We start from the raw sequence: 13,352 nt of genomic DNA, 5'->3' as shown, positions 1-13,352 counted from the left end.
CTGTGAGAATCACGTGTCCAAGCATGAAGCTCAAATAGCAGGAAGGGAGAGGAAACAAGGACACATGGAAATGGGAAACAGAAGGAAGAAGTGGGCAGAGGGCTGTTACCATGTGAGGACTGCAACGGACATCTTGAAGGTTAAAATGTGTGAACTGTTGAATAGAAAACCAACTGGATGGAGAACTTTTACTCAAATCACAACAAAAAGTCAACCAGAAAAATGAAAAACTTGTTCAGCAAAAATGTCACTAAAAAAAGTGAAAAGACAAGTTATTAACTAGAAGACTATCATTGGAAATCATGTATCTGACAAGAATCTAATAACCAAAATCTACATAAGAATTTGGTAACAACAACAAAAAGACAAATGATAGAAACATAAAATGGGCAATGGACTTTAGTAGACATTTTGCCACAGGATATTCCTATGTCCACCAAAAACATGAAAGGACACTAATCATGAATGGGTAGGTGTCGGAGATGCAGACCAAACCACATCATGAGATGGCCTAGCTAACCGGTCCAGTCACGTGTTTGATGCTTCTGTTTAATTCCTGATTTTTAATAGCATTTCACCTTCACTAGAATGGTGGCTCAAGATTTATTTATTTTTTTAAAAAATCTAGAAAATAAATAACAAATGCTGGTAAGAATGTAAGGAGACTAGAACACTTATCCATTGCTGGTAGGAATGTAAAATGACACAGCCATTATGAAAACATCTTTTTGTCAGTTCATAAAAAAAACCAAAACCAGAACCACCATCTGACCAACAGTTCCACTCTTAGGTGAAGACCCCAAAGTTTTGAAAGCAGAGACCGCAAAAGAGTTTTACACCTTTGTTCACTGCAGGACTTTCACAACAGCCAAAAGGTGGGCATAACCTAAATGACCACCAATTGATGAATGATAAACAATTGTGGTAAGGCATATACAGTGGGATCCAGCCAGTAAAATAAACAAAGTCATATACCATATGGATGGCGCTTGAGGAGAGTTTGCTGAGTGAAGTAAATCTATCATAAAAGGACAAATATTATATCCCTTCATGTAGATAAAAAGAAAAGGCAAATATATCAAGATCAAAGTTTATGAGTGGCTACTGGGGTAGGAAGGAGGGAAACTAGGTGACCTAGTGGTCAGAAGCTGTGTCGTCAACCCAAAAGCACGCAGTTCAAATCCATCAGCTGCTCCATGAGAGAAGGATTAGCAATCTCCTTGTGTGTGGTTTACAATAACAACAACAACAAGGGGCAGGCAGGAGTGGGAAAAGTGGGGTGAAAGGTGATAAAAAAAATCACTGATTAGGGTAGCACAATATAACTGATTATTTTAATTGCGGTCACTATATTGCACATCTGTAAAAAAGATTACTTTGGCAAAAGTGTATGTGATAGATAGATTTATTTATATTAACAACAACAAAAAAGAGTAACTGCTGAGGCTGCCTATATACAACCAAACACGGGATTTGGAGATTGAAGGCTATGGTTTCAAAAGACATCTCAGCTAACTGACGTGATAACTTTGAGAGCTTCTATTCTAGCTCTTAGTTCACTATATAGTGCCTGAGGTTTCAAAAACTTACAAATGGCCATTTAAGGGAGCTCTGGTGGCCTAGTGGTAAGAAGCTGCACTGCAATCCCAGAGATACATGGTTCGAAACCACCAGATGCTCTGCTGGAGAAGAAGGGTCAATCTCTTCCTGTACCAGTCAGATCTAATTTGACAGTACACACACACAAAATAATAAAAAAAATAATTACAAATAGCCATTTAACTCACAACACAACTGGTCTCTATTCACTCAGAGCAATAGAGGGAAAAGGGTCAGAAATGGAAGGTGGAAACAGAGACTAACTGCCTTTTTGAGGAGTAGGCTCTTTTGATCAAAGTAGGGCAACCGTATGGTGCCTTGTTACTATTACTGAACATTCTAATCGAAGAGTCCACACAAGGATCCTGATCAAAAGAGGGGATATGCAGAACAGAATTTCAAATTCTCATTAACTCTTCTAGACTTTCTGAAGCCATGGAGGGGAGATGAATCCCTGAAATTAGTGCTCTGAGATAAGGTTCTGTTGAAACCTTAGACAAAAATATCCCCTGAATATGGGTTCAAATTGACAAATCAAAGATTAGACAGGCACCTTAGGGGTCAGTGAGGTCAGGAACAACTCAAGTAAGGAGGGTAAGCAGGGGTACTCAACTCCACCTCAGTGATCACCGTCACTAGGCTGTACATGGACAAACTGTTAAACTGGGACAACAACAATAAAATAAAATAAAACAAATGTAAAGGGGAAAATACATTTATTGACACAGAAAATGTTCATTAGTCAATAAACTAAAAACAACAACCTAGGTTATGTATAGCATACAGAACACAAGGTTATTAGAGAGGAGATTTTTGCAAAGTCTCTGAGTAGAAAGAGTTTAGATTTCTAGAACATACAAAGAACTCCTGAAAAATAAGCAAGAAAATGACAAGAACTAGGTGGAAGGTGGGACATGGGTAAAACATGTGGAAGATCCGAGCATTCAATTCACAGACAGGGAAGTCTGACAGGTGACAAGCATGGAAAAAAAAACGCAAACTCAGAGCCGACTCATAGCTGACCCGCCAGCAGGCCGTCAGATGCTGTAAACTGCATAGAGGGAGACTGTCCACCTTTCCCCTGCAGAGAAGCTGGTGGTTTCGAACCACCTGCCTCTGGGTATGCAGCATAGCTCCTTTCTGAGTTCCCTATACACAAAAAGAAGCTCAAATTATTTTCAGAGAGTAAAAATAATGAGATGCTATTTTATCCACCTTAAGAAGGCATCTTGAAGTGCAACAATGAATGAATGGAAATCCCAAGTCTCTGTAAATTTTCATTAAAATCAATTAAAAAAAAGCAGCACAAGGAAGGGGGTGATAATAAATGCCGGGGAGGCTGTGGGAAACTGTCTTCCATGAGAAGTTATAATTAGGTACTGTCAACCTGGAAAGCGATCTGATGGTACTTAGTAAAATCAAGAATATACTTCATAGGCATTTACAGTCTAGCTGCGGATGCAGAGTGGTTAGAAAGCAGCCTGCAGGCCGAGGGAGCTGGAGATTCAGGTCAATCTGCAGGAATAAGAGGGAAGCGACACAGCGCGAGGGCGAGGCCGCCAGACCGGGGAACGCCGCCGCCAGACCGGGGAACGCCACTAGAGGGACCTGGAAGAGACCCGGGAAGAACAACAGCCAGCCACCTACCGCGGAACTCCAGAGGAGCGAAGACTGTGAGACCCCAGAGGAACGAAGACTACCGGACACTGTGTGACCCCCCTGCAACCCACACCTGTGTGACCCTTAACACACAGGGTGCTACTGCATAAACCCCCAGCAGCCCCCAAGCCCCTTCCTGACCTCTTGGTGATAGTGTCCAACCCCTGCGCTCCTTGCCCCCTAGTCCCTTGCTTTCCTCCCCTTCCCCCACCCCCCTTGCAGCTCCACAACCACACATCTCAACCCCCACCACAGCCCTGTGACCTCAGGGCACCACCTTGGATCCAGACATCACCCGGAGCTATCAGGCGAGCTGTTGAGGAACTAACCTGGCAGGAGAAAGGCCGGTTGCAACACCCCCATGATACATCTTCAAGGATATGAACATGTACGGCCAAGCACAATCAATAAGAGTGCATCTAAATTCCAAAATCAATCTCCATAACAGTCTATGTGTTTCCTACTGCCAAAGGGGCCCTTTAGAGTAGTGAGAGAAGATCTTCACCCTGAAACCCACAGCGTCGTCCCTTTTCAGCAGGAAGTAGCTAAGAGAATACGCCATCCCCTTTTCCTTATGAATCAGGGTGAAGTCTCTCTCAGGGAGGAGTGATAGGGAATGGCAAAGGACACACCAACAAAGGAGATTAATCAGAACTGGCTTTGACAAGCACTGTGGCAATTGGACAATTAAAACAGACATTCAGATGGCGGGGAAGAACAAACTGGGGAGGAGGGTGGAGAGAATGGTGCGGCAATGAAGGAGTGAAAGCCCAGAATCCCTGTGAATGTTCATTGAAACTAATAAAATTTAATAATAATAATAATAAAAAAGAATATACTTCATGGGGAGCTCTGGTGGTCTAATGGCAAGGAGTTGCAACTACAATCCCAGAGGCGCACGGTTCGAATCCACCAGATGCTCTGCCGGGGAAGGAGGGACAATCTCCTCCTTTACCAGTCAGATCTGATTTGACGGTACACGCACAAAAATAATTAAAAAAAAAATTAAAAAAAGAACATGCTTCATTTGGTCCTACTCTTGGGGGTCACAGAGAACATGTTCATGCAGGTCTGTGAGGGTCCAAGAAGCTTATCTGGGCGCTCTGTGGGGTGCTGGAGGGTTTGTGACAATACGGTGCTTTCTGCTTATGGGCTAGAGAAGGAAAATGTAGGTGACCGCTTCTTGCTAAGGGGTCCTAGCAGAAGTAAGTGGCACCCTGAGGTACACACACAGGATGAGGGGGCTCCAACAGACCTTGGTGGGCAAAGCTGGAAACAAAGTGAGAACTGTAGCCCACTTTTCAGGTAAAATCTAACTGACACACACATTCATCTTCTATAAGGAAATACACATGTTTAAGGTTCCATGGGGGAAATGGGAGGAAAGACTAGGAAAAGTAGAAAAATAAATCAGTGCTATTTTCTGTTGTTAACATCTTACATGTAGTAGGTACACAGAAAACTCTATGGAAGGACGCTTGTCAACATGTTAAGGATGCTATTTCTGGGTAGTGGTATTAAGAGTGACTCACATGCTTTTAAAAGTTTCTATAAAGAACATTTATGTAATTTTACCAACCTTTTAAGTTTGAAAAGCTGGCTTTGATCCCATGTGTAAACAAATGTTTTAGTTAGGGGAAGTGTGGTCATCACCATCCTATGACTGCTGACAGCTTCTCAACCGCTCAGTGAGCCCCAACCACTGCTGGTCATCTGCCCGGGCTCAGGTCCTGCTGTCTCTTTGGCTGCAAAGCCCAGGATACTTCCAGGCAGAGCCCACAATGAGCCTGTCTCTCTCTCTCTCTCAGTACTGCAGCCCTCCTCTGAGAATGGCAGTGCCCCTTCTGAGATATGCAGCCCTGAGAATGCACTGACACTCTCTATAGCTAACTTAGTAATTCTATCAGCTATCAGACTAGGGGAGCTCTGGTGGCTCAGTGCTGCCAACACAAAGGTACATGGTTCAAATCTACCTGCTGCACCACACGAGAAAGATGGGCAAAATCCTATCATGCAATTTACTGTCTCTGAAAACCCATGAGATGGTCAGCTATGGGTCAGGTCTGACTCAACAGTACACGGTAGCAACAGTCTTATTCTTCAGTTTTCTCTTTTTTTTGAAAGTCCAGAAGAACATGCGGGCAGTTACAGCTCCACATGTGTCTCACATCACCTACAGAGGGCGCTGCAGAGCACCTGCCCGATTGAGAGGTAGCCCCTCAGACAATGACAACCCTCTCATTAGAACACACTAATTACACAAATAGATTGTTGGACATTTACTTCATGGAAGATACGGTGTTGGAGAATTGTATATGGTTTTTATGTTGTGGTTTTTTTTGGTTTCTTTTTAAATTAATGAAAGTTTAGAGACATTGTGGAAAATGGTATGGATTTAATAGATGTACATTTCCATCTTAGCTCCAAAAACCAAACCAAAACAAAACAGAACAACCCTCTCAGGAGATTTCAGCTTATAAAATACGACACTGTGGGGAAATGGAGAGTCATTTCCACTGTGTGTGTAAGGCCTGGAGGGCTTTGACAGGAGGGCTGAGCCAAATATTCAGTGTCTGTCTATCTGAGTCAAGAGGCAGGATTTAGATGATGGGGCACTAGAACGGTTGCCTGTGGAAACCACACAACTAACCTTCTTTGTGACTCTGTCCCTGTACCCAGGGAAATGAATCTAGCCATTTCCACAGCGGGTGTGACCAATGCAGGCTAAGTCAGGTGGTCACGGTCAGCTCTGAGAGCCTGGGTGGCGTGGCCAGAGCACATTCCAACCCTGTCCTGTCTTCAAGCTCCCAGCACCACGTGGGACTTTTCCCAAGCTGTGTCCTACCAGGCCTCTCTTGCTAACAGTGACCATCATTTTAATTAGTTACTAATAGAACACCCGGGGATTTATGATTTGAGAGCACATAAAGCTTTAATCTTCTTAAGCCTTTAATTACCGACATTTGAAAGGCATTATACTGTGGGTAACAGCGACTGTTCTCTGGAAATAAGTGAGGTGAGGGCAGGGGAAGAAGTTGGGAAATCACTTCTGTCTTAATTTTAAGTGTTACTCAACTTTTGCACCCTGAAAGGAATAAATTAGAGGGGTATACACTGGTTCAGGGAAAGTTGGCACAGAATAATTTCGGGGAAATGAAAACCAAACCAAACAAAACCCAAAAGGAAAGTCCACACAAACTATTAGCTTGGAAAAGCTTGTCAGAACAGTCACTTAATAAACTTAACAGTTGTTAAGATGCACAAAGATTAAAAATAAAACTTCATCAAAAAGAACAACTACATGTTCCTACCAACCGTCGCAGAAAAGGACTCTGGCAAAATCCAACACCTCTTCCTGATTAAAGCACTCAACAAAATAGGAATTGAGGGGAATTTCCTCACGTATATATGCAAAATCAAGCGGTAATATGGGTCTCAATGGAGAGAGATGAAAGGCATTCCCCTTGAGAACAAGAAGTAGGCAAGGATGGCCATTATACATCAGTCCTATTTAATACTGTGTTGGAAGTCTTATCGAGAGTAATAAGGCAAGAGAAGGAAATGGAAATAAAGAGGCATCCAAATTAGCAAAGAGGAGGGAAAACTACTTCCATATGCCATGATATACTAGTATGCTTAGAAAACGTTAAAAATTCAGAAAGAAAACTATTGGACATAGATGATCAATTCAGCAAAGTAGCAGGATACAAGATCAACATATAAAAATAATTTGGACTTCTCTACAGTAAAAATAAGAGAACATAAGAATGGAGCTAAGAAAAATAATACCAACTACAATAGCTAATCACAAGATGAAATACCTAGGAATAAACCTAACTAGAGACACAAAAGACTTATACAAAGAAAATTGCAAAACATTACTGCAAGAAACAAAGAGATCTAGAAAAATAGAGGAATAGACAATGTTCAGGGGTGAATAGGAAAGACTCAATATTGTGAAAATGATATTCTACCAAAAGTAATCTAAAGTTCAATGCCATTCCAATACAGATACCAATTCCATTCTTCAACAAGATGGAAAAGGCAATTTTCAGTTTTGTCTAGAATGGAAAGAAGCCACAAATAAGCAAAACACTACGGAAAAAGAGAAAAAAGGTAGGATACATCACACTTCCAGATCTCACAGCCGTCAAGACAGTGTGGTACTGGTACAGTGACAGACACATAGATCAGTGGAACAGAACTGAGAATCCAGAAATCAATTCATCTATCTATGGTACTCTGGTTTTTGATGAGGAGATGAAATCAGTTAAGTAGGTAAATCACAGTCTCTTTAACAAATTGTGCTGGCAAAATTAGAAAGCCAACTGCAGAAAGCTTAAGCAAGACCCATACCTCACACTTATACACAAAACCCAAATCAAAGTGCATCAGGGAACCAGGAGTAAAACCAAAGATTATAAAATTAATCAAAGAAAATCTAGGAACAACTCTAGGAGCCTTCATCCAGAGCATAAACAGATTTCCAAGCACAATGAAAAACCTGTAACTATGGGAAAATGAAACAGATAAATAGTACCTTCTAAGATCAAATCCCCATGCACATCAGAAAACTTCTCCAACAGGGAGAAGGAAAAAGGAAACCCAAAGACTGGGAAAAATATGTGGCAATGACATATCTGATAAGGAAGGGACTCTTGGATAAAATTCATACAATACTCCAGCACCTTAACAAGAAAAAGTAAGTAACCCAATAGCAAAATGGGCACAAGAGATGAATAAGCACTTTATTTACCAAAGCAGAAATTCAGATGGCCAACAGACACATGAAGAAATGTTCAAAATCTCTAGTTAGCAGAGAGAGGCAAATCAGAACAACTATGAAATATCATCTTACCCCAGAAATAACAGCAAAGTTCAACAGGGCAGCAAAGAACAAATGCTGGCCAGATTGTGAAGAAATTAGAACTCTTTATTTACTGAGTACAACCCCTATGTAAGGAAGTATGGCACTTTCTCAAAAAGTTGGAAATGGAAATATCATTCGACCCAACTATTCAGCTACTGGAAACAGACCCTGAAGAAACCAGAGGCATGACTCAAACAGATATATGCTCATCCAAGTTTATTGCTGTGTTATTCACAAGAGTGAAAATATGGAAGCAGTGGAAATTCTTATTAACAACAACAGAAAAACTATGGTATATTCATACAATGGAATATTATGCAACACTGAAAAACAATGAACTTCTAAAAAACTGTGCAAGGCTGGAAGATATTATGCTGAATGAAATTTATCAGTTACAAAAAGGAAAATACTGCATAACATTGCTGTTATAAAATAGGACAGCTACGAGGGTTGGGGTAGTGGGCGGGAGAACAGGAAAAGAGTGGACAGATAATGAACTCTGCACTGGAACTGATGAGTGAAAGGAAGGTATGATCAGGTATTATGTGTGTGACCACAATCTAGAACAAGAGGCACAGTACAAAGTGGACTGGGGGAGAGGGGGAAAGAAGGAGGGAGGGAAATGTGCAATAATGAATGAATGAAAACCCAACCTTTCAATAAACTTCCATGAAAATCATAATAAAAAAGTTAAAAAAAATACATGCCCATGTGGACTTAAACAAATCTGAACTGTTATTGCAAAAATATAAAAAGTTTACATCTAAAAAAAAAAGTTTACCTCTAAACTAAAAAAAAAATAATAATAATACTAATAATAACACTGAAATATGTGCTTTAACAACTGACAGACGGGAGCGCTGGTGACTTTGTGGCAAGAAGCTGGGCTGCAATCCTCAAGGTGCACAGTTCGAATCCACCAGATGCTCTGCTGGAGAAGGAGGGGCAATCTCCTCCCATGCCAATTGGATCTGATTCGATGGTGCACAAGAAAAAAGGGCAGGGGACGACTCAACCCTGACAGAAATGTTCAGATCAATCCTCATAAAGCAGCACAGGTTAATTATTTCTAATTAACACCAAACTAAGGTTTCTTACATCATCAAGAACACTCCTTCTGCCCTAGCTACCATTTCACACAAAGCATAGGCTTGCTCTGTTTTCACATCTCACAGGCATCTCAATCTGAATGGCTAACTGCCTGCAAAATGGTTCCTTTTTCTCAACTGCACTTTTGTAGCAAACAGCATAACCCATTAAAAGTCTATAAACAGCTCTGTCTCAGTCACAGTGCTCATGAAATTGCCATTATATTAATGTCACATGCCAATCTGTGAGTGGGAGAAAGAAAAATGGAAGTCTTTCATTCTATACTATTTTTTCCCCTGGACAGTCATGTCATGGTTTAATCACAAATAAATAAGTTGGTGAGAGGGAAGCACCACCCGGGAGCAGAGCCAAGCCTGACTGCTCTGGAGGCAGGACCGAAAGACGCCCTCAGCCTCCGAGGCACCTACCTCCTGTCTCTCGACATCCATGTTCCAGACGACGATACCACCGTCACAGCCACATGAGATGAGCTGACGGGTATGCTGTGCATAGGAGAGGGCCTGGACTTTGTCACTGTAGGAGACATCAAAAGGAATGACACTTTAGGGGACCAAAGCCACCTAATACAGACCCATCCCCAAGCCTATTCACAAGCATAGCTGTAGATGTTGTGTGCTGTTCAGCTGAAACCAACTCATAGCTGACCCTCCCACATGTTTTCTGAGGCTGTAAATCACCTTTAAAGGAGGCTGTCCATCTTTCTGTCAAGGAGCAGTAGCTGGTGGATTCGAACTGCCTGCCTTTGCATTGGCAGCACCACTCTTCATCCACTAGACCATCTCTCGAAGGTATAGATGGTGGACTTAATTTGCACTACACTGACTGTCAAATGGAGTCCCTGGGTGGAATAAATAGTTAAATGCTGGGCAACAAACCAAAAAGGTTGGTGGTTCAAACACATCCAGAAGTGCCTCCAAAGAAAGGCCTGGGGATCCGCGTCTAAAAGTCACTATGAAAACCCTACTGAGTGCCTTACTGTGCACATGGGGTTGTCATATGCTAGGACTGACTAGATAGCAACTGGTTACTTGGTCAAAGGTTTGGATCATTCACAAGATTTAGATGAAGACAAAAATGTTTTTTAAGACTCTGAGGTGCCAGGAAGAGGTAGCCTGCCAGTTACTAACGGAAAGATTAAACATGGTTGTTACTCTGGTTGTTAACATCTTACTAGTTCAATCATGCCTTGTTAGGACCTGGAAGATGGCGAGCTGGCCGAGGTAGGGCAAAGCCAGAGGGAGGTGTGGTGTGTAGTGGTCCAAAGGAATGGAAGTGTCCAGGATAGCTGGTGTTCCCGCATGGTCAAACACCTCCCTACCCCGGCCCCAGTTTTATCTGGTAAAGCACAGAATTAGAGGTCCTGGGGCTAGAAGTATCTTAATTTATTCTCAAACTATAACTTGATAGGCAGTTCGGCTCACTGGTGTGGGGCTAGGAATGGAATGCAAACGTCCAGGTGGCCACTTTGGGGGTAGCAGAACTGGTGCTACGGGACGCATTTTACCTTCGTTCAAGATTCGTGGTTTCATTTTTTTTTACAAAAGCTTTTCTGATGTTTTTCATTATCACAGAACACGCCGCCTGTAATGTGTGCAAAGAGGAAATGAAGGTGGTAGGAGAGACGTCGAGTTGGGAAAGGCTGGGTGGTCATTTTACTTCTTCTCCTTGTCTTTCTCATTCTTCGCCAGGATTATCATGAGTTTTTTTAATAGAGTAACAAAATCCAGGAAGAGGTCAACACAGTGCCAGATATAATCCTTATCTCCATTTTCAGCCTTTTCAATAATGAGTTGAGTATCAAAAAGAATGAAGCCACACATCCCTACCAGCCCCATACACAAGTTTGCCTGGAAGAGCCAAATGGATCCAAAGAAAAGGTTGCCCAGGGAGGAGAAGACCAACAGGCTCAAAACTGACATCAAGACACCTCCCAGGAGGAGGTAGGTACAGCGTCGGGCATAGTGTGCGCTCAGGGTGAAGATCACTGCTGTGCCCATGAAAGCGGTGGAAGGATGCTGGGGTTGATGGAAATGCAGAACTCCAGGGCAGGGCCCAGGCCAACTCCTGTAACACAAGCAAAACCAGCAAGCAGGCCCAGTGTTTTTTGCTCAGTTTCATGGCTATGAGGTGTTGTCATCACCCAAATCATCAACCCCAGGGAGCCCAGCGCGGAGAGCAGGCCAGCCTGAATGGAGTGACTGACCACATGAACCTAGGCCCCTGCAGGCGTCACAAACATGCAAAGTGCAAAACTGGCATAGACTTTCTTCAGGTGCTGCTGTGTCGAGGGGGTTATGTGGGAAAATCTTAAGAGAGCATCAAAGTTGATCTTTCGATCAAATATGTTCATGGTGCCAGAGTCTGTGGGACACGGCCTCCACTCTAATATAAGAGAACACACCTTTTCCAACAGCAGATATGCTTCTGGTTTCATCTTTTTAAAAAAATCCTCTTAAGAATCTACCTGACAGAGCCAGGTACCCCATGTTCTGACGAGCTCCTAGAACAGGCCAGGCCCAGGCACACCTCCCTTTTCTGAGTAACACAAAAGCTCTAATAAACGTTCTCACGTTCTTGTTCCTACCAGTTTTGTGCTTTGCTGCTGTGTACTGCTGAGTTGTAACTGACCTATAACTGACCCTTCAGAGGCTTTTCAGAAGCAGCTGACTGCACAGGAGGAGACTCCCCATCCTTCTCTCACAGAGCAGCTGGAGGATTTGAACTGTGCGCCTTTGGGATTGCAGTGCAGTTTCTAACCACTAAGCCACCACAGCTCCCCGTCTGGAACTTTAGTGCTTTATTCGTGGTTGGCAAGTTCTTCCATCTAGGTGGCAGCAATAACGGGAAACTGGTTTTCACAGTCTGGCAATGTGCCGACTTCACTAAAAGAGTCTAAAGATCTCCTCTCTCTTGGGTGCGAGGGGGCAGGGAGTGTGGTTTCCTGGTCTTTCATGTTTGTCTATTTGCCTGTTTTGAAATCAAATCAGCTAAGAACACGGTGGTTCCTGGGGAAGAGTGCAGTTCTTTGATATCTAAACTGGTGATTTTGGGGGTGTGTTTCTGTGTTTACTCCGGCCTGCCACTGAAGCTACAGGAAAGAAGTGATTAGACTATGTGTCTGTGATTCAGAAACTCTTATCCTTCTAACTGTATGAAAAGCTTTCCTATTTCTAGAGGGTCTAAAATGATCAGACTATGGTAGCTCTTAAATGAAATTAACTCGTTCTGATGGACTGATAAACAAATGCTCACCTAAAATGAGTATCCCTAAAAATTCACAGCTAATAAGGCAACTAAATCTCCAATGCTAAAAGTAGACTTAAAAATAAAATTCTTCTTACAGAAATTGCAAACAATTCAAATATATTTTAAGACTCTAAAATCAAACATAAAGGTAATTGTGTAACAGGTTTTCTAATTTATTAGTGTTAATGCAAATGTCTAAATTAGTGACATAAACTGCATACACCATGGTTCTTTATTCTTTCTTTATAATTACATCTACTAGCAAGCTCTGGTGGGATAGACCGGGCCACTAATCCAGTAGTGTTGCCTCCCTGGCTACGCTAATCCACCAGTGACTCCTGGGGAGAAAGAGGGGCAGTTCTCCCCAGTACAATTTACAGCCCCCAGAAGCTTTGAGTTCTTTTCTTTTTAATGACCTTTAACACTCTTGATGTATGATGCTCTTGGTGTTCACTGCATTAAATCTGTATTTGAGATGGTCTCTAAATTCAGGTGTGGTATACTCACGGCTATTACTTCGGCTCTCATGGGCTTATTTTCTTCCGCTTCAATCTGAACTTACAGATAAGCAATTGATGATTTGCTCTGAAAGGTGGTGTTACCTGGAGGCTGGGGCCCTGGCGTTTTGACAGAAGATACTGCCCTTTTTTGTCCTCTCTTTTCACATATGCATCTATTTGATGTCTGTCCATTTTGGTGGAGTCCATATAGCTGTCATTTATGTTGCTGAAAAATGATATCTCCAATGAACAGGTTGCTGGCCTCGCAAAATCCCATCACTCAATCTCTGGTGTCATTTCTATCACCAAGGCCGTATTTTTCAGCTACTGACCCTTCTGTTTCCAACATTTCTTTCATATTCTGTTGT

At 42.3% G+C, this 13,352-nt stretch overlaps 1 protein-coding gene and 1 pseudogene across 1 annotated transcript in view; both read right to left on the bottom strand.

Annotated features, from left to right (window-relative positions):
- The window catches only part of WDFY2 (WD repeat and FYVE domain containing 2), a 236,378-nt gene that overhangs the window by 6,420 nt on the left and 216,606 nt on the right, over positions 1-13,352 (bottom strand). Inside the window, exon 8 of the mRNA XM_006879517.1 lies at positions 9,646-9,751. Within this exon, the coding sequence (XP_006879579.1) occupies positions 9,646-9,751 (106 nt within the window). The remainder of the gene's footprint in view (positions 1-9,645; positions 9,752-13,352) is intronic.
- On the bottom strand, positions 10,891-11,597 carry LOC102870591 (annotated as a pseudogene).

The sequence above is a fragment of the Elephantulus edwardii genome, unplaced genomic scaffold (assembly GCF_000299155.1).
Source record: "Elephantulus edwardii isolate Elephantulus edwardi_28Jun2011 unplaced genomic scaffold, EleEdw1.0 scaffold00004, whole genome shotgun sequence".
Taxonomy (NCBI): Eukaryota; Metazoa; Chordata; class Mammalia; order Macroscelidea; family Macroscelididae; genus Elephantulus; species Elephantulus edwardii.
Note: the sequence above shows the minus strand (reverse complement) of the source record. Positions and strands in the feature narration are given on the sequence as shown.